The sequence below is a fragment of the Enoplosus armatus genome, chromosome 6, assembly GCF_043641665.1.
Source record: "Enoplosus armatus isolate fEnoArm2 chromosome 6, fEnoArm2.hap1, whole genome shotgun sequence".
Taxonomy (NCBI): domain Eukaryota; kingdom Metazoa; phylum Chordata; class Actinopteri; order Centrarchiformes; family Enoplosidae; genus Enoplosus; species Enoplosus armatus.
The window spans coordinates 12050643-12072539 of NC_092185.1; the positions used below are offsets into that span (position 1 = coordinate 12050643).

Genomic DNA, 21897 nt, shown 5'->3' on the forward strand with positions numbered 1-21897 from the left:
TAAGCTAAAATAGTACACTATACCCACTGAAGTCATAATAATTATACTGAAAGCATTGTACAGTGTCTTCATATTATGATAAATTCCACACACTTTTGTCTGATGGCTGTTTTTCCTATTTTATATTGATTTTACATTTGAGATACACTGTTGTGTTTTTTTCTCTCTGAACACAGACACATATGGAATATGAATTTAAAAACAAATTTTGACACAAGCAAGAAAAGCATGGTGGTGAGAGTAAGTGGAGAATGCCTTTAAAACAAGAAAGGCTAATAGAAAAGAAAACATTATACAATTCAGTTGTATTAAAAGTGTTATCACTGCATATTTTTAATTGTATAGGCACAGGAAAAATATTTCAAACATCCAGAGAAATACATGAAAGAGTCCAGTGTATGATATCCATTTCTATCTATAGAGTGTGCGTAAATAAATGCAACTCCTTCTCAGCTTCATGATCGAGACTTTAAAAGGGAGTTTCTAATGCTGACGCAGCATTTGAGTTGCCTCTGAGCTGAGATGTATCATTTTAGAGAAATGATTGGGCATGCACCTGACATGATATATGCCATCCACTGCCTTACCAGCATTCTGTCCAGTTTGCAAAATACAGTGTGAGCTATTCCAGTGTTGAAATATTGTCAGTGCTGGACTTTCCACTATCAGATGCTAAGAGCTGTCAGTGTTTCTACATGTTCATTTCCAGTGATGTGCTTACTTATCCAGTCTTATCGCATGTCACCCAGTGAATCTGCTGAAGTGAGTATCTCTCAGTGGTCTTCAAATGTATGTCTTCATTTAATGAATGATAATAAGGAATATGCATAAGCATTTAATGTAACAATTTTATGTTTCATTCAATGCCACAATTGAGATGCGCAGTATTTCCTGCTCTGTACAGTGTTTAGTCAGATACTGCTTGTGGAGACAGCAGACAGTCTAGTCGACTGCAGCAGCCTCAAACACAATGCTCCACTGTAGAGACCCAGGATTTGCCAGTGTGCACTACTGAGGTATATTTTCAGTGCGAGTTGCAACCATTCACTGAGGCCTTCAGCAGAAGCCAATGATCTTCTCTCCAGTGTATAAAACTACTGAAAAGTGTTTTTGTTTTCAGCTGACACTGGTTTCAGTGTACATACAGATTCATCGTATTAAAAAAAAGAACAAAAATGTGCGTAGTGTCATCTACAGTATCTTAGCCTGGACTGGATTAAGAGACTAATGTAATTATGGCTTATATTAAGTATGGAAGACATAGTGATCAGTAATTAAGTGAGCTATAAACTCTTGGACGTTACTTACACAATAGCAGTTAACAGTAATGCAACACAGTTTTCAATTACAGTGATCTAAAACATTTTCAGTGACAGACAAAAAAAAAACAGTGTTTCAAACTCCAGTGATCGCAGCAAAAAGAGATGTCTTAATGCATATGGAGGGGATTACAGTGGGGACAGTGGCATGTAGTTTGTTCTGTATGAATATCTTTAAAAATAATGTACAATAATGAGATGAAACCCCTATCCCATCACAACAGCGTACAAATGGAACCACAAAGGAAAAATGTGGTTTATTGTGAAGGCACTGGGACACATCGTCTTCCTCCTCACACACAGCTGCTTTGAATGAGAAAATGGTAGTCAGAGTGTGACGAGGTTTCGCCTTCAGTGGCACAACTCACTTCACTCTGTCAATGAAAAGCATGGGGAGATAAATATCAATTTAATCAGTCATTGACTTTACTCAAACTAAGTACACAATAAATGGATAAAACAACACACAGGAATCACGCAGCATCCTCTCATATTTTGGAGGCCAACTTTACTCACAGACAGGGAGACCCGGAAGTGATAGGTGATGTCCTGGAAAGACAGCACGGGCACTGACCATAGGTGATGAGTCCCCTTAGAGAAAAATATAAAGAATATATTGAGTCGGTGAACAAGGAATTTGTAGTAAATCACCCTTGTGGAAATAAGTTTTGATAAATAATGATGTTTCAGATACTTGCAGTGGTACAAAATGACAAAAGAAGGAAATGTGTTTTGATTATATGATGTATCATGATGAAGTATATCAGTATGTACCTTTGTTGATGTGCTCGGTCCACCATAGAGCTCGGTCTCTGTGTGGTTGGGGCATAAACGTCCCTTGGTGGCTCCACACTGTCGTACCCACACGCTGTTCGTGGACCTGCAATTAATTAAATATTCTTTATGTCTCTGTGGCCTATTAAGTCTCATGTGTAGATACAGTTGAAATTTAACCCCCTGTTTTTAGGTTATTGGGTAACGCTTTGTTTTATGGATCTGTTGAATTTCCTAATAATTTCTTGAAAGTTAACTGGAAATAACTATGTCGCTTGGAACTTATTGGGAAACAGAGATAGAGTTGTTAATAATAGCAGCATTTAAAAGCAGTTGTTGATTTCAAGTAGAATTCCCTTGAAGCAACTGCTCCATTTAAACCCAAGTTAAAATTGATTCATCAATAATTTATTAATGACAACTTTTTTCTTTACCAATAACTGCTGAATTGTATGCTTGTCTGTGAAAAAACAACATTCTTCAGCTGACCTGCTGACTACAACACTTGGAATTGGAAGTGTACCAATTCAAACCTGTCTCTATTTTACATATAATTAGTGTCAAATTACATGGTTCAACAGGAAACCTCCAAGGAATTATTCTATCAATAACGCGCCACCATTTGCGATGTTTCTATACTCACGTCATGTGCAAAGTGATTTGTGAGATGGAGGAATTTCTCTTTCCATGGAGTGATACTGTGTAGCTAGAGTTGACATGGAGAGAAACAGCATCAGCACAAGCATCAAGACCTGAATTCAAACTGTAATTGCCTAAGAGGCAAATATACAGTACAATGTCGCCTAAAGACTAGTGCATCTTTTAAGTATATACCTGCAGCTCTCAGGTGTTGCGCAACTTTGTGCTGTGATCTCCTGGTTTGTCTCCACAATGTGTAGACTAGTCAGAGAGGGAGCTGACCTTCCTCCTGCAAAAGTACGAAAAGCTGCACCATTAGCTCTATATACGCATTCCGTTGTACAGTAGATAAGCTTTGTTTGCTGTTGCCAAACACATGGCTTAACTGTGTTTGCATACTGCATACTATGTGTGCAAAGAAAGTGCTGTGTCTGGGCAGTGTTTGTGGATTTACCCTTTGTGTGTAGGCTGCGTTGTCTGCGTGACACTGGCTGCTGACCCCCGGGCAGACGGTTGGTAGTTCCTGCTCCATCCAGGTCTGTGCTCGGAGCTGGCCGTTTGGACTTGGCAAAGTACAAAGGTGCTGAGGTGTGACTCAGACGGTTTCTGGTGCGGCCCTCCTTGTCCATTGCTCTGGACTTGGCCTTCTTATTAATAGTGCTTATTGTTGGAACCAGGCTGCCTAAATCTAGAGAAGGAAGATAATTAACCTCCATCGAATACAAATGTATATTACAGGAAAACATCTCATATTTGCTCACTCACCTGGTGTGGATTGGTTGTTACTCAATGTCAAAACTGTAGCTGATTGGTTATTTATGGCTGTAGTTGAACAGCAAGCTGTAAGATTTATGAGAGAATGAGAGACAAGGATCAGATCAGTAAAATATACTTATATTCATTATGTCCTGAGTGAGCTTTTCAAAACCAACAAACTTAGTTAGGTGGTAAGTCACTTAGTTAGGATCTCACCTGGTGCAGGGGTGGTGGATGGTGGAGTAAATGGACCCTTGCGTGAGGATCCCAGTGCAGCTCTGGACCTGCACCAATCAGATGGCAGCACAGGAGGCCAAGCTAGTTTATTATATTCATTTAAAACCCAATACATTTGAGAGTGCTTAGATACGTGACTCATGATCTCCTTTCAGACAGGACAAAAGAAACACCCAACTAAGCAATCAAAGATAAGACTGAAAAAGTAGATCAGAAAATGAAGCAGCAAGAAAGGCAGGTGTTGAAAGCGTACCATGGGCAGACAGGTGGACAGAAAGTTACAGTGGCAGTGAAGATGGGCATCCAAGAGACGTAGAGAGCACAGGAAGGAACATAGCTACACAAAGCAGGAACAGATTGTATAGAAAGACATTAATGGAGAAGTGGAAAATTGATTTATTTCTTTATAAAACTTAAGTGTCTGTCTCCCTCAAAGGCACATACCCATCTTTCTCTGTGACGCCTCCTCTATGGTGAAGAGTCAGCACATAAAGGACGGACATGGAAATGACACTGTCGGGGAAAAAACAAAAAGATCCAATAGATCATTAACAGGTCACTACTGTACACAGATGAAGCTGTTTTTTTTGTTTTGTCCCCACTACTCCCTCCCCAAACACATTTTGCTCAGTCTAACCTGAAGGCCATGACAATGACAAGTGCCAGGATGGTCCCCTGCATGAACCTCTGGCTGATGCAGCCTTGATCTGGGAGTGAATTCTGCAATAAACACAGATTGCATTAAAGTTGTAAGTCCTGCTGTTCACTTGATGTATTTTAAAACAATTTTAAATATTGATACCACAGACCTTGCTCCCGGGTTTGACTGGCTTCTTCTTGAGTGGGCCGCTTCCTGTTCTGCTAAAATAACTCCCTGATTGGCTACATGGACACAAAGAAAAGTAATTTATTCATTATTTTCTACTCATACATGATTCTCTCCCCTGATGATTTCTCCTCATTGCTCTCACCTGACAGTGCCTCCACTCACGGTGCTCTTCATACTGTCAAGACGACGCAGCTTGGCCAGTTTTCGGCTCCAGCGCTCCAGTTCGTCTATACGAGTCTCCAGGTTGTCCGTCAGCTTACACAGCTCCTTCACCGCTCCCACGTTCTCCATGAAGATGCGGTCCTTTATCATTAGAAGGGGAGCAGTCAGTGTGCATTGAAGTAATGTCTGCATGCACTGTATGTTTATGTGTGTTCATTACCTTGTTGACGACTAACAGGTTGGGAATTGTTTCTCCATTGGCGCACACCACATCGCCCCCCTCCTTCACTGCTTCAGGCAAGATCTGCTGAACCTCTTGAGCGATCACTCCTGCAGGAGGATACAACAAGTGAAATAGAGCAGCAAAAGCATGACGGCGTGCAAAGATACAAGCCACACTTCCACAACAATGCACACACAGCAAAAGACAGATCACATATTACAACATTAAGATGACAACATGATATACAGTGTACAAAGAAATGGGATGATGGAGGCAAACATTTGAATTTGTTATGTATGAAGTCGTTACCAGTCTCTGCAGTGTTCTCTATGCCCACAGTGGCAGCAAACTCAGGCTTGTATTGATAATGGACCAGCCTCATCTGAGAAATCCGTTTCAAATTGTCTGTGGTGTCGACCTACACACAGACAGAATGACAATGATGTCCATGCAGATGGTATGAAAACACGATGTTCATGTCGCAGATGAAAATGCTTGGATCAAGTATAATGAAAAGACAGAAGTCAGAGTTAAACTGCAGAGTCAACTGTCCTGAGTGTGGGTATTTGGACAACATGATTCATGATGACAAGCACGAGGCACACGATGACACACACTGACACTTTGGAAACACACACACATGCACAAACACACATCCATATAGATACACACTGAGTGTCATCCTGACCTCCTGGACATTTTCTTTGGCCCTGATGTCTGACGGGTGTACCAGGGAGCCCATGACCTTCAGGTTGCCGTGGACAACAAGGGCCTCGTCTGGCCGGTCTGTGTTGATGCCGACTCTCCCGTGGTGGTAGACTGAGTCTGACAGTTGGCCACGCTGCCACAGCACCTCGTTGTCACTTTCAAACTGGCCTGGGTTGGATGCCTGTAACAGAGAGACGGGAGACAGTGCACAGACAAACAGTTGTTCAGATATTTCTAAAAGATTTGCTAAGAAAGCTCAAAATACCTGTTATATTTTTTAAAGGAATAGTTCTACATCATGGAAAAAATATGCTTAATTACGTTCTTGCCGAGAATTAGACTCGACTGCTCCCAGTTAAGAAAAGGTCTGGCACGTGAAACAACCACAATTTGTGCTTTAGCCGAGCTGGTAAGTAGAGTTAGCTGATTTTGTTTTGTTGTAGTGAGACAGGCTGGCTGCTTCCAGTCTTCATGCTAAGCTAAGCTAACCAGCTGCTGGTTCCAGCCACACATTTACCGTACAGATATGAGGTAAGAAAGCAAATGGGTATATTTCCCAAAATGTGCAACTATTCCTTTCACACAAGCCTAAGATGTAAAGGATTGACTTCACATTTGACCTTATAGAGTAGCCATTGTTTAAATTCACTGAATAAACAAAATTATTTGATAAACTGTGGTCTCCTGTAAGCACACTGGCTAAAAAAAAGTAAATGATTGTGTAGCTTTCAAATAGCTCCTGCAGTTAACTATACATTGTAATTACATACTTTACACATCTGGAGTAAGTACAATACCATTGCTGTCCAGTGAAAACCATCAATATCCAAACTGGGGGATTTCTAATGTTTTAGATTAACTGTAAGTAAATTCCTTTATGGGTTAAGAAAATTCTCGTAATTCTTAGGTTGAATAAATAATTTAAAACCCCTTGAATTATCTGAAAAAATGCACTGCAGCAAAGCTGAAAACAAGGTTGTTTTTCTTCGCTCACAAAAGGTTTCCACAGGACAGCGACAATATGCTTGCTTTCATAATTTGAAAACTGTTTTGGAGTGGACAAAGCGTGCTGGGAATCACAGCCACGCAGATAAAGGGAATGGAAAGACAGGCAGTGGAGAAGATGTTGAGATCTACACAGTGACTTTGATTCAGGTATGTACAGAAGACCAAGAGAAAGGTGTGACATTCACAAGGGATATGATTGTTGTAGGAGGCAGACAGACATGGCCAGACGTTACCCTGACGATGATCCTCTCAGACGCTTGAGCAGCCACAGTGTAGGTCTGACTGTGGGACTGAGCATGCAGTGCCACCACCAGCATGAAATACCTGTGAGGACAAAAACACCAAGAGCAGATGTGACTACTGGAGCTTTGATTGGATCATAGTGAATCATATGAAAGTGAATGCCATGTCTTTCACCTCTGGTCAGGGTTTGGTTTGCCCTTCTTCCTCATGTTATTTGCAGTGGTCTCGCTGAAGTGGAGCCGCCCCACTGTGACCTTCGTGACCTGCTCTGAGGGCAGTGTGACACTGAGAGAAAAAAAATCACAAATACATTACGTAAAAAAAAGCTGTGTACTGTTTTGGATTCAATGAAAGGATAAGGATTTCTAGTCTTTTTCTAGTCAGTTGCCCATATGAACATTTAACCAATTTTTAGTGATGCAGGACCAAATCCATAGTACACAACATGGAAGCAACGTCCAGGGAAACATGAACCGGGGGAATTTTATACCACAGGGACTGTAACTTTAGAAGATACTCACTTTATTTGTCTAGGAAGTGCATTAGGAATACATCTTTACACGGCCAATATAAACAGGAGGAATCATTACAGCAAGCAAAACCTGCTTTAATGTACATATGAGTGCCTGACTATCGATTTAAGACAAACTTGAAAAATTGTGAATATATCCTTTGAAGTGTTCAGACTCACAGCACTGGCTTAAAGGGTCTCTTGCTGCGGTCCGACTGTGACTGCTCCACACTGATTGACTGATTTATGGCCTCCACCTAGCAACGAGGAGAGAAGTAAAATATACAGTAAATACACGATTATCTGTGAAGTTGATGTCATGTTCACTCTTTCACCCTCACTTACCTTTACTCCGTTGAGTTTGAGATAGAAGCAGTCGATGGGCTGCAGGCCTTCACTTGTCTTGATGTACTTGGGGTCTCCCAGCATGCCTACGTATACTGTGACCTGGAAATGGTTCTTCTTCTGGCAAACAAAAGCGTCATCAGCCAAGGAGAAGTTGAAGCCCTTGTCAGCATCAACACGGTAGGTCGGCATCGGACTAAAGATAGGGAAAGAGATTGTGACACATGAATAATGTGAATAGGAAGCTCACGTTGGTTGTGACAAAAGTGGAAAAAACTGAAAAGTGGAAAAGAGTTTCGCCATTTGTATCACCAGGGGGAGACTCTTGACTCTGTTACAGGGGGCTCAGAGGGATACACATGTTGATGGAGCATATGTAATGTATGTAATTTGGCAAGGGTAAACCTGACATCTCTATTATTCTCTTGAGATGCTAACATAAAATCAGAGACATTTTTAAACAAATAAACGTCTCCTCATTGGTAGAGACCCCTGCATCGGCCCCTGGAGGCCCCTGTGCTTCAGTTTTGGTGCCATTTTTTTACGACACTGAGGACTGAGATCTTCTGAAAGACTTAATAAATCTAATTTAAAACAAATGAAAACCCTCTCTCCTTTAACGTAGGTGTAGTGTGTTGAAAGTTGTGATGGGCAACCAGGTGGTTTTGATAACATATCTGAAAGGTCTTGTGAGTTCATTTTAACCTTCCTCCCTATCTATACTTCTTTCTATTTTGGCATTGCAAAAGCGCAAGTAGGTGTACACTAATTTTTCCCTTTACCCCTCCTCACGTTGTCTTTCTAAACCGAAACCCTGCACTCGTTCACTCCCCCGCACAGCTCACCTCTGAGGAATTCGTAGACCTCTGCAACCCTGCTATTCCTTTGCCACTCCTGCTGTATACTTGAATTATTTATTTAACCAATTATAACTTCTTTCATTTTTGACTCTCTGCTGAGTGCTTTCAGCTCTCCCCACCCCCTCAAAATAAAAACCTCAAGATGTTCAGATGAGCCAAAATAAATTCCACCCACAGCTCTTTGCAGTTTGCGTCATATAGTGGTGTCCACTTGTTCTGCTGGTGAGGTTGCCATTTAATGCACTGATAGTTTGGGTCCAGGTAGGAGTTGTCTGCATCCTGCATTAAACCTGTGACAAACAGATAGAAATAGCAATTAAAGCAAGACAGGAGAACATTAAGAATGTCCGTAACTGTTCTGTAAAAGTCTTTTATCTGTGTGAGAGTTAAAGGGTAGGTAAGAGCAGGGCCCTGTTCTTCAAATGTGGCTTAGTTAATTCAGGCTAACATGCTGTTATCAGGCTAAAATAATCCTGTTTATTCTCATCCAGCTAATTTGGTTCTTTGAAAACAGTTTGAGGATTGATTTGTTGAACCTGGATGAAGTTATCTTGAATAACAATGCACTCTTATTTTGGAATAAAGGCAAAATGAGTGGAGAGGTAACATGATTGGCTGAGTGCTCATCATGTGATTGCAGTTACATGATGTAGGTGTGTTGGGAACCATCCCAACATGCACCAGGGCAATAGTTTCATGGACTTATGTCTCATTTTCTGCGTTCCTGCATTGTTACCGGTATAATTTATTCTACATTGTGCTCTGCAACATTCAGCCACTGTTTTCACACTTTCATCACCATTAAACATTAGATGTTACCAGTGAATGTGGTTAGACTACGAGTGATTGGTGGGGACTTTTATGTGAAAATCGTACGCCTGTTATGAAAACAAAACCTTTCTAAAATCTTAGAAGGCAGCTTTAATTGCATGAACAATTTTCAGCAAAGTGAGTTCAGCCATTAATGAAGTTTTATTGTTCAAATGACAAATTCCTATTTTGATGTCAAATTAAAGGCCATATCTGGCTCCATTGGTCTTTTAACAGTCTCAGAAGTTTTAGTTGGGTTTATTTATTTTAGTTCACAGTTTTTTAACATACAAACTTTTGTTTTGTTGTATATTTCTAGGTAACTCTTCGTTATGAAAATTAAATTGTGATAATTACACCAACAGATCATATTGAGTTTACAATAACCTGCATGTCCTCTTCTAAAATCATAATTATACCAACAATCTTTCATTGTAAATCTAAGAAAGCGAGCCATTTCGTATTCAGCCTGAAAGGTCTTGGTCATGATCCAGCTGACTGTCAATAAGCCTGCACTTTTGCAGGTTTGGACTCAAGGACTTTTAAACTTTTAAACATTTTAAACCGGCTTCGAAGAACCAAAAAATCCAGATTCATCTCAAATCGTCAACATTGTAATCTGGATAACTCTGTTATCCATGTACAAAGAACGGGGCCCAGGTGAGCGTGAGGTAGAGGAGGCGAGAAAGAGAAGAAAGATGCCTGCCTACCTGGTTCTTGTTTGATGATACCTGTGAGGATTTGGGTATTGAGGGTGCTGTTGGGAGAGTCAGAGTGCTTCCTCTTCTTAGCCTGGTGAACAGGGATGCTGCTGTGTGAGGAAATGGAAACAAAGTCAAAAGTTGAACACATTACTTTTCATTCCCATCATCCCTTCTGTTCCATACAAGCTGTGAAGCACAACCCCCCCCCCCCCCCCCCTCCCCCCTGTATATCTTCCTGACTCACTCCTGCCCCTGGGGATGCTGCAGTAGCTGATGGAGCATCTGTGTCTGCTGCATGTCTCCACTCCCGCTTGTGGCTGGACCAATAGGATACTGTGATATCATGGGCTCAGGCTTCAGGTACATGTCCCGATGCATGCTGGGATAGTGCCCGTGTGGCGGGAGGGGTGGCGTTGGAGTCATGTGACACATGTTCTCTGGTGTCATGGTCCTAATCATGTGAGGATCTAAAAGACACAGTGAGGATGGAGCATAATGTTTACATGATTATACAAACACTTCTTCCTTGCAAATACATTTGATCTCACACAGAATGCAGCCTTTTCTCCTCAAAATTGATCTGTCCACATTTCAGCCTGCAGTTTATTCTGCTTCCCTCCAACCTTGGCTAAAGGTACTTTCCATTGTTTCAAACTAGAGACCTGGAGAGATGCCCATCAGATAACACTATTCCACACCTTTTTACTAATGTGCAAGACCAACACAGGTGTGTGAGCGGTACATAATGACTTTGAGTACTGTTGTTCAACTTGCATGTTGAAATAAGCCAAACATACTCTGGTTCAGTCTTTGTGGAAAAAACTTGAAATGAAAGCTTATAAAGCTGAGTTCAGATAATTTAATTTAGGTTAATTTTCCAGACAAATTGTGTAAACTGTGGATTAATAAATGACAGATGCACACTGCATCCAATATATTGATTGGTTTGCACATGGAGTAGATTGTCTTTACGCTCTGTTCAAATAAAATAGTGATGAGTAACAGATATTGACTGAAGCAGAGGGGTGGCTGTGACCCACATACACCTTGAATACTTCAGTGGCTTCCTCTGACTCAGTGTCTGAGTGCAGTCTACAGATTAAAGCACCATTTCTGTTTGTCATATGGTCTCGTTTGTGTGTGTGCTCTCTCTCTCTCTCATGTTCTTTCTTACACATTTTTTTGCAGGGAAAAGGAAAAAGATGTGTTACTTACCATTCACCTGCTGAGGAGAGTACGGCTCTGAGCTGGAGTCTGGGGGGGACTCAGGTAGTGTCCTAGAAAAAAACAGAAGGCTGTAGATGTTATATTCACAAAAAATTTAATATTTGATTTTCAAATTATACAAATCCTTAAAGAAATACCATCGTTGAAGTTGGCAAGCCCTTCCTCGTATATTCTTATTTTCTAAACTGCCATTATGTTTAAGGGATCAGAGTGTAGACGTTCTTTACACAAGATTGTGTGCGTCAGGATTTTTTTGAAGGATGTAATTTGACTCTCTCTCTGTCTGTTATCAGTCTCCCTCCCCCTCTCGACCAGCTAGTGCTTTATTTGTACAAATGAAGCTTAATCAAGTGTTGATTGCATAATGGACCTGTAGTAGGGTGTGTGTCTGGTTTCGTTGCATGCTTTGAAAAAAAGAAATACTGCATCATCTGCTGCAACTTCTGCCTTATTTCAGGTTTAAGATGTGAGTAGCGGGAGCGTCTTAAACATTTCTTGGACATTCCTAAGTATCAACTCATGCTATATTTCCTCCGTCTTGTACCTCTATCCGTCTACCTCTGTGGTATCTTGCTCACCCTGGAGCGTAGTGGCCCCTGTGCTCAGGCTTGACGTGAGCCTGCTGTTGCTGCTGCTGGTGTTGGTGTTGCTGCTGCTGCTGCTGCTGCTGTCCCAAGCAAGGGTAGTTGTGTCGGAGGCCCAGGGATGGACCTGGGGGGTAGGCGTTCTGACAGTTAGGGGGCCCAGGTAGAGGAGCTCCTTGGCGCAGTGGAATAGGGGGGCTCACACCACACACCAACCCCCCAGCGGAGGACGCTCCTGCCTGGGGAGATGAGTAATTTGGTCCTGGACCGCTGTGGACCTCTGAGAAACAGCTGGGAGAAAGAAGAAGAGGAGAAAAAAAGGGATTAGCCTTATCAGAAAAAACAAATTCCTTTGTAACGACATGATCTGATTTGGTTGGCGCATGTTGTTTTGACGTTGCTGGGTTGGCTTGGAGTCCCTACTGACATGTCAGTGCTATCGTCCTCCTTGCTGATGTACTCTTCCAGGATACTGGTGTCGATGTTGACTGGCTCCAGAGAAGTGGTAATATCATGACCTGTGGTGAAGGGAGGGTCGGGAACACAGAGAGGAGATGGAGAGCATCTGGGAATTAGCAACTGGGAATCTTTCAGCAAGTCCACACACAGCAGCTCTAGTTTCAACACAAGCTTATGTTGTAACAATTCCCTCTAAGACTTATCTAATTATGAACTCAGTTTGTTTGTTATTCATAGCTTTTCCCGCACACTCCAAAGAACCTGATTGCATTGTATCAATGCTTTTATATCAGCAAATGTCACAATCTTTTGTTGAACACATAATCAAGATCGTGTAAAAAGAAGAGCTCTGATTTGCTTTCTGAGAATTTAAAGATTAAGGTTACAGGAGCAACTAACAGTCTAAATATGCGTTAGTAGTCAACATTACAGATCACATACTGATGATTCAGAGCCTCTAACTGGTTACACATATACACTGGAATCACACCAGTTGACGGATACTATTTTGTACCTCAGTTGCCTTTTCCCCATTAAAACAAGAATCACAGTTAGTGTAAAATAATATCACAATTACAAGTCACTAAACTACATTGTGTCTATCATAGAGATGAACTAAACCTGTGGCATGATTTTGAACATATATAGTAATTTTAGAATTCTCTAATGGTCCTTTTACTTCACCCCAGGGTCATTTTCACCCTTTGATAACCAAAGCCTCACAAATCCCAAACACATGACCCCTCTTAATCTTTAAAACACCAACATGCTCTTGCCTATGCATATATTTAGAAATCACTTTATATAAACCGACCTTTCCTCTTAGCACACAGAGCAACCAACTCAAATGTTACATGAGAGAAAGTGATGACTTTTCTTTAAAGCTGTCACTAGTTGTCCCAAACAGAGTGAGTGAGAGGAGAGGGTGGTGGGAGCAGGAGGGAGGGGGTGAAGCAGAGGGTAAAGACCTGGTATACAGTGGGTGGGCAGGCAACCCCAGTCTTTCACCTTTTCTTCTCTCTCTCTCTCTCTCTCTCTCTCTCTCTCTCTCACACACACACACACACACACACACACACACACTCTCTTTCTCTGATAGATTAAGCAGCTACTCAGTTGGGAATGCAAGGAATTTTTGTGTTAGCATTGGAAAAAATCTCCTTTTCCCTCTTTTCTTGTCTTCCACCAACGCGTCATTCTTCATCAGAAACCCAACAGAAACGTCACTTATTAGTATTATTGTCACGGTTCCTCTCCTAACCCTCTACACACATTGCTACCGTTCAGCACTAATGATTTAATGAGACCATATTATCTCATGAATACCGCAGTGCTGACGGTATACAGCATTATAAACACCAACATCTTACAATCTTAAATCATTAAACCCACAAAACAAACTACTCCAACCAATCGAATCAAGAACCCCCCAAATTCTATTGTTTAACATGATAAATCCTCATGTTACCATATTGTTTGAGAAAACTAGCATGTTTACACTGACTATCTTTCTTGGCTGGATAGAAACAGATGGTTGATGTCTCTTAATACATGCCAGTGCAGTGCGAGAAAAGCAGGATGGTTCCCCTTAAATAAGATCCAGATGTGCACCCCACCCAAAGAGGCAGTAAATTTAAGCTGGCAGGCCTGATAACGAAAAATAGAGAGATGGAGGGAGAGGGGAGGGTAGATAAATGGAGGGTGAGGAGAGTGGGGGCAAGAAAGACAGAATACAAGTTTGATGTCCAAGGATGGAAATGGAAATGGAAAAACCTACAAGGAAAACTGAGGATAGAATATAAAACAGGGCTGTAAGGAAGACATCTTAGTCCAAGACTGAGCACAGCTGAGTTCAAGTCAAGTGGCAGAGGTTCAAGACCTAGATCCAAAATCAAGTCCTCTCCCAAACCCCTGTTGTGTCTATTCAATATTTTTGTACTTTTATTTGTTTAGCTTCAGCTGTTACATACCCTTTCACTCAGCACTATCCATGGGATAAAAATGTGATGTTGGTGTAGGCATAAATGCAACATTTGGTAAAGTAAGACATAGCTATAGTTGAAAACACATTCTGTTAAACAGCTGCAAACAGAGGTGTGCCCGCTATCAGGCTGAGCCCTTTAAGGTAAATGGGCAATAAAAATACATTGACTTGACTTGATTTGAGTATACTGCTGGAAACAGACATTTAAAACAATTTAAATGACTTAAACCTGCAATAACTGATTTTTTGGCCACTTGGGGGGAAGCAGAAACAAGTTGTGAACACACACATTGACATATGACAACTTTGTTTTGATATGACAAACTTGTTAGCAAACAGTTACTTATTTTCACATCCAGGAGATATGGAGCAACATTGTCGCTCATTTGGATTCGTGTTTCTGTCAACCTGGCCAATGTAACTCCTGAGGGAAGTATCTCGCTCTTCAGCTGCTAAATGCTCCTGTGTTTGTCTGCTGGCAAGGTAGTGTACAATGAGTTTACAACACTAGTGAACCAGCAGTGAGAGAAATTGCAGCCAAACAGCTAAACAATGAGCTGAAATTCATTATAAAGCTCAGTAAGCCAAGGGGAGCTGCAGCTTTGGGTGATGATATTCTGTAGGTTCATCACTGTGAGGGACCCCTTTCACATTGTTTTCACATTGTCTTTTGATGCATTGTTATATAAAATAAAAATACTGATTATAGCCGCTTTGATTAATTGCACTTCACCTTTAAAAGATTGGGACATGAGGAACAAATGTTTCAGTTGCCCGTGTCACACTTTTATATATTTATGAAAAATGAATTTGCAGTAATATCATAAACAGTAATATTATATACCCAACACTTTCTGCAAACAGAAAATAATATATTCTAATTGAAGCACAAAAATGAATGGCAATCTCATTTGATCTGCACATCTATCCACCTGCATATACCCCAATGTTTAGGTCTGCTCTTGCTAATATTTATTTTAAGTTATATTACTGAAAACTACTGAACTAATAAAAAAAAAAAAGCAGAGTAAGGTAAGTTGATCACTGTGTGGAGGGAAGTTAACATTGAAAGGAGGTAACAGGAAGTTACCTAGAGAAGGTACATAGAGTAAATTACATACAGTATATACAAATTGAATTTGACCTGGTTAAAATTTAAATCCAAAAGTAGTAGTTGTAAAAGTTGTTGCAAGGCCAGACCAGAGACTCCAACCTACGTACTACAACTCTGATAAAACAAGAGCACGGTCCAGCCACGCTGCTTGTGTTACATTTGTTCTCTCATAACTTTGCAGCTGATGAACATGTTCGCAGAGAGCAGATACATTATGTTTGTTGCCTCTTTTCTGGAACTTGAAGATATTTTTAACAATCATCATCTTTACGTGTGCCAATGTCACATTTGCAGCGATCAAAGTAAAGTTGAAGGCATCGCTGTCATTAAATGCTATTTTTGTGCGTGTAAAGAATAACAGAAAGATAAATTAAGTAAGTGAAAGCTCCAAACACTAAATCAGTTAAGTGTAAATTGATGTGAACTGGATGTGTACATTTCTCTGCCATCTATTTTTTTTTCTCTGTCCAGCTGTGTTCAACAAGGAACAGTGAAATGATTGTCAGTCCAACTTCGATACAGACTGGCCTTTTGAGAGATTAGGGGCTGAGAGGGGAGTGTGTGTATGTGTGCAAGCATACGCGTGCATGTGTGTGCGCGTGTTTGTTTGTTTGTGTGTGTGACTTATGCCACCATTTCAATGCCTGGGTTGTCAGCAGAGTAATAATCTAAAATGAACACAAACAGAGGACAGAGTGTGTGAGTGCCCATTAAACATGGTTTGACTTCTATCAGTCAATCACAGCTTTTCCTTTTCTTTTCTTTTTTTAACATGATAATTATGTAATTAGCTTCTTTTAGACTATAAACATTTATCAAGGCCAACAACAGGCTGGAAAACAACTTTAAAGGAACATAAATACTGAACAAACTTCTTAAGCTAAATTTCACACAGATTTTTGCCTCCAAATGAGATTTGTATGCACTAACATGTTTGTGTTAATAATTAAACACTTTCAGAGGAGGAACAAAGTCCATCTGATTATCAAACAGTTAGGCCAGAATGAACTTGGCTGCACACCCACATATATACACATATTGTCCAGACGGAGAATACACTTTCTAAGAGATTTAACATCAAAAACATACTGAAATGGTCTAAAAAAAAAAGCTTTGCAACAAACATTAAAACTGATGTAGAATCATTCAAGGTATTATATAACAGATTGTCTACAGTAAATTAACACATACCATTTGTCTATGTCCTATATCTTGATGCATGTTTGGAGATCATTTTCAAATAAGTCTGATCTGAAGAACATTCTTCCATTCCTATGTTTTTCCCAGTAGGACTTCCCAGTAGGACCAGTAGGACTTTGGTCTAGACCCTGACACAAAAATCAACTAAAAACAACCTGATGGATCTTAGAAATGTCAATATAATTACTGCACAGACGCAAACAATCCCTCAGCTGTTCTGTACCAGATGCTGCACAGTCTAGGAATACAGGGAACGTGCCAACAGTGTACAATTTAACACACATACACATACAGACAGAAATAGTAAATGAAAGGAAACGTGTCAAATCTACACTATAAAAGTGTTAGACAGCTCTGACATATAGCCCGAGAGTTATGAACCTTCTCCATTTGTTTAAAGGACAGGGTTATTGGTAAAAGAGTGAAGAGCATCACTATGACACAGATATTAATTAAGAGGTGAACACGAACAGAGAGCCCCTCATCAGGTAGGGACTAATAAATCACAGCTACAGAGAAGTAGAGCGGACAGAGCGGCAGAGTACCTGCGCGTAGCCAAAGCATGTTGATGTCCTTGAGATGAAAGCACCTGAAACAGAAGATGAGAAGAACAATTCCTCTCTATTTTTCACATGTTTCCCTGCGCGGACTGAAAGACTTTCTTCTGCAGACCTGAGAGACGCAGATCAGGGTAACAAATGCGTGAATGTGTGTGTGCGTGTGTGTGTGCACGCGTGCATGCTTATGTGAAAAATGCACATTGTGTGAGTGTGTGTGTGTGTGTGAGAAAGGCTCGGAGAGTGTTATAATGAGGATTATTCCCCAGTCATGAGAAAGGGCTGTACCAGGCTACCACACACAGCCCTTGTCGCACACAAGCACTGGTCGCACCGGCGGACCTGGCTCAGGAGATTACAGGAGTGACAGGGCTGGGACCGGGACATGGAGCGAGGTTGTAAAAAAAAAAACCCAGAAACACTGCGAATGTGAGGTTGAGTTTGAGGGCTAGACAGAATTACAAAGCATGGCGAGAGAGAGAGACAATGAAAGAAGATGAAGAGGAGGAAAAAAAAGAGGAAGGTATAGAAGAGAATAAAAATAAGAACATATGGAGCAAAATGAAGAAGAGGAATAATCTGCTTTTTAGACTGATCATACTCGTCAGAAGTGGGTTATATATACCTTTGGCAATGACTAATATAATATAGGATGACAAACATCCCATAACACTCATTACACACACACGAACAGAATAGAAAAGTGAATTAATCTCATGAAGTCCGGTTCAACCACAAACAACATTCACTGGTGGAGGATTACGCAGTTGGCAGTCAGCACTGATGGGAGTGAGGCACAACAATGAAAACTAAAACCTACTTGTGAGCACTGTAAGCCCTGCTGCTCAAAAACAATACATTCCTCTCACTGCAATTCACTGCTAAACCTATAAATCAGAGGAACCATCCAAACTTGTTTCACGCAGGTTTTCCAAGATGGACGACGACCTTCGCATCCATGATTCACAACTACTGGGGGAGTGCAGCAGGGCTTAATAGGAATTTTGATATAGTAACACTGGTGATGAGTTGTTTATCTTTTAAAGGCAATATGAGTAAGAACGTGATTAATTCACCTTCAGACTCAGAAGGTTAGGAGGTGAATACGCTCGAAGATACAGTTTGATGACAATATCTTCCACCTGAACAAGTTCATTTCAAGTTGAAGGGTTTTTAGCCACATTAGCAGCAAAGCTCTGTGGATGGCAACGTCCATCCAATGTCAACATCGTCGGTCCAGACGAAGATATCTTGACAACTAGCCTTAGATCCAATATCCAATAGATTTGAAATCCTCTTCAACCAATTATCCAATCACAATTGTATATCTGTTCCAGATTGACTATGTGTTTGCCTCATGTCTTTGTCAATTTTGATTCAGAGGAAGACACAGTAGTGTCATAATGTTTCTGTTTCCACAATTAAAGATTACAAATCAATCTGTGTTCTCCAACCTCCCCTTTTTTTATCCTGACCTATCCTATCCTGTCCTGGATTGACACGAAACAGACATTCATGGTCCCCAGATGATGAATCCTACTGACTTACATTTGTGATTACCTGACATTTCCATCTAATGCTATCGTGACGTAAATGTCATGAAATCTGGGACAGACGTTCATGCCCCCCTCAGGATGAACTGTAACAGCTTTGGCGATCCTTACGACCAAATACCCACAAAACTAATGCCGTCAATGACATTCATGACATTCCCTCAGCCTCAGCTTTACTTTCTTTTGCGCTAAATTTGCACATTTTAGCATGCTAACATGCTAAACTAAGATGGTGAACATGGCAAACATTATACCTGCTAAGCATCAGAATTTTAGCATCGTCATTGCGAGCATATTAGCATTCTGACAATGGCTGAAACAATGAATCGATGAATCAATTGGTTGATCGATAGGAAATTAATCTATTTTATTATGAGTTAGTAATTTTTTGGAGCAAAACTGTCAAAAATACATCAGTTCTAGCTTCTCAATAATGAGAATGTGCTGGTTTTCTTTGTATTATGTGGTTTACATGTATGCAGCCTGATGTCTGGCTGGATCCACATTTACTGTAGTGGCAAAAACTATTTGTCTGCATGAACATTTCTCATATGTAATATCCAAAACATTGTACACGAATGTTTCAATTCCAGCAAGCCTTTGTCTTGACGGCATGCTGAAAATGTAACACAGGCAGTGTAGGTTACCGTTTAATCTCGAGTTTGGTTGACTTAGGATGGGGCATTACTTGGAGTAACACAACACAACAGCAATAAATGTCATGATCCTTTGTATGTTCAAACATGGTTCTGTGAGTCTGTGAGTGACTGTTTGTTGTCTAAGTGAGTCAGAGTGGAGAAGGTCAAGTTTTTTGGGGGGGATTGGTGGTTTAGCTGGGTTTTCTCTCAACAGGCCAGTACCTCTCCACCCTGAGTCTGCACTATCTCACCTCCTCACCCTGTCTGCTCACTGTCACTCTAATGGAGTCAGAGAGAGTGAGAGCCTGGGGAAGGCCAAATACTCGAGGAGAAACACCAGTCTCACCTCATTGTGTTTTAACAGCCACCAGGGCTATGCCAAGAATGTACACTGTGCATTAGTGTGAATGTATACATATTTCACTAATCCGATTAAAACACAGTTTATCAGTGCCGAAATCCATTATAGTGCTGTGTGCGTGGGCTTCTGTGTGAGTGTGTGTCTCTATTTCAAGTAAACAGCAAGATGAACATGGACTAATCGACTAATTATACAATATATAAAATCAAAGGCTTATTGATAGTACTTGTTGTCCCCAATTTAAATTGAAGATTGATTTCCTAAATTCAAGAATCCAAGATCTGAGAGAGAGTAAGGAGTTAGTGTTAGTTAGAGAAAGAACAAGTTAAATAGGAAAATAAGCATCTAAGGCGGCACCTATGCTTCTCATGGACAAGTTGACATTTTAGTCCAAGCAAAAGTGGCTGAAATAAAGCCAAAGTAAGAACATCTCTCTTACTCCCAAGAAGAAGAATGTAAACACACTAAATTCCTGTCAGAATGGCAACGAACCTCTGACAGTCATGGATGGCTGTGTATATTTAAGTCAACACTCTGTGTATACTATAATCAAGTGTTAAGTCTCTCGACAGATAACTTATTATACATAAACCACACTATGTGTTTTTATGTGCACTTGACTTCTCCTGGAACATTTGACATTCAAATTTCTGTTGAAAAAAAAAAAAACTATTAGTAAGACGTGAGCTCTGTGGCAGAGCACAGTGAAAAAAAACGCCGCAAACAAATGTGACAAAATGTGATTGTCTGGCTTGTGATATATGAAATTTACAGCAGGAATATTATGGAATAAAATTGAAAAAGTCATGAATATTTTCAAATTGTGATTGATTCAATCGCACTCCAGTCTGCAAGTAGTAATAGTATACAATATTGCATCTTTATCAGGCTGATATTATGTGACTAAACATAAAGTACTTCTTATCTGAACTGTGTGGCTGTTTGTCTTATGATGACCAAAACTACATCACTGGTTGAAATCATATTGCTCATGTCTGTCTCTAACACACACATTGTGCCACATTACCCTTTGCAAAACACACCATTTATCTTCACTTGAATTCCTACACCCTTCCAACCCTCAACCCCACCCTCCTCCACCTCGTTTTTTTCTTAGGATTCCCCGTTTAACCTGATCTGTTACCCATCACCAGCACTTTTGCTCCCCGCACCGTTAACCCTCCTGTCTTTTTGCATTTTTGGGTTTTTAAGATGAACAGCCAAGAGGAAACTTTAAGTGGAAAACAGAGTGGAGTGTACATTATGTTTGGGAAACCTTCACCTAAAAAAGCCACAAGTTCTATTAGATCACAATATTCTTGCTATTATTTTTGTGATGTTAACCACCTGCCATGTGTGGTGCATCATAATAGTTTAAACCTAGTAGGCTTTTTTTAGGCCGACATGCAATACACCAGATAAAACTAGAAGTGATGAGAGCTGACGCTTTGACGCATTTATTTGTTTCTTCTTCACTAAAACAAACAATTAGAAGTCAACAAAAAAACACACTTTTTCCGTTCTGCTATCAGTTTTCTGTACAAGGAATTTTAATACTGAACTGTATTAACACATATATGTAGCCTATGAATAATAATCAGGATTACTTACCTTCAAAAAATCTCTGTAACGCTTCTGTTTCATCTACCACGTCCATCCTAGCGGGTCCCACATAAAAAATCCATGAAAGTCTCCCCTTGTCCGAACAAAATCAATTCGGATCGGGGAAACTTTCACATGTACATCACGGAGTCCAGATGGTGTTCTTAGTGACTTCTTCTTGTTTTAGTTCACATAAGTCCAACGCTTCATGCGGACAACTTCTCTCTCCTGTTCAGCAACTTGGCACTGGATTGACGTCCCTTGGCCAAACGCCTCCAGTGACGCTATGGTGCAGGCTATAACTTATAACTATAGTCTTTTTCTTTTTTTAATTAAGGTGCCAACAAAAATCCAACGTTAAGAAAATGTCCCTTCAGGCGCACCTTCACTTCAGCTCCAAGAAGCTTCATAATAAGCTTTGGTTTACATTGGCAAAAAAGACCATCAGCTTGTGGAAAAATTGAAAAAATCGACAGGAAAATATAAGTTC

The 21897-nt window shown here is 40.5% G+C and overlaps 1 protein-coding gene across 1 annotated transcript; it reads right to left on the bottom strand.

Moving 5' to 3' along the window:
• Window positions 1–1612: 1612 nt before the first annotated feature.
• myrf (myelin regulatory factor) lies at window positions 1613–21462 on the bottom strand. The gene is made up of 27 exons (XM_070907567.1): window positions 21417–21462; window positions 12367–12457; window positions 11934–12230; window positions 11344–11405; window positions 10373–10595; window positions 10135–10235; window positions 8790–8904; window positions 7755–7950; window positions 7590–7666; window positions 7073–7183; window positions 6874–6979; window positions 5628–5828; window positions 5249–5357; window positions 4937–5046; window positions 4697–4857; window positions 4535–4607; window positions 4363–4445; window positions 4170–4238; window positions 3979–4062; window positions 3705–3772; window positions 3498–3572; window positions 3187–3420; window positions 2928–3021; window positions 2737–2799; window positions 2094–2199; window positions 1836–1910; window positions 1613–1693 (listed from the first exon to the last, which is right to left on the bottom strand). The coding sequence occupies exons 1-27, from the start codon at window positions 21460–21462 to the stop codon at window positions 1613–1615; spliced, it is 3111 nt and encodes a 1036-aa protein (XP_070763668.1).
• Between the last annotated feature and the right edge of the window lie 435 nt (window positions 21463–21897).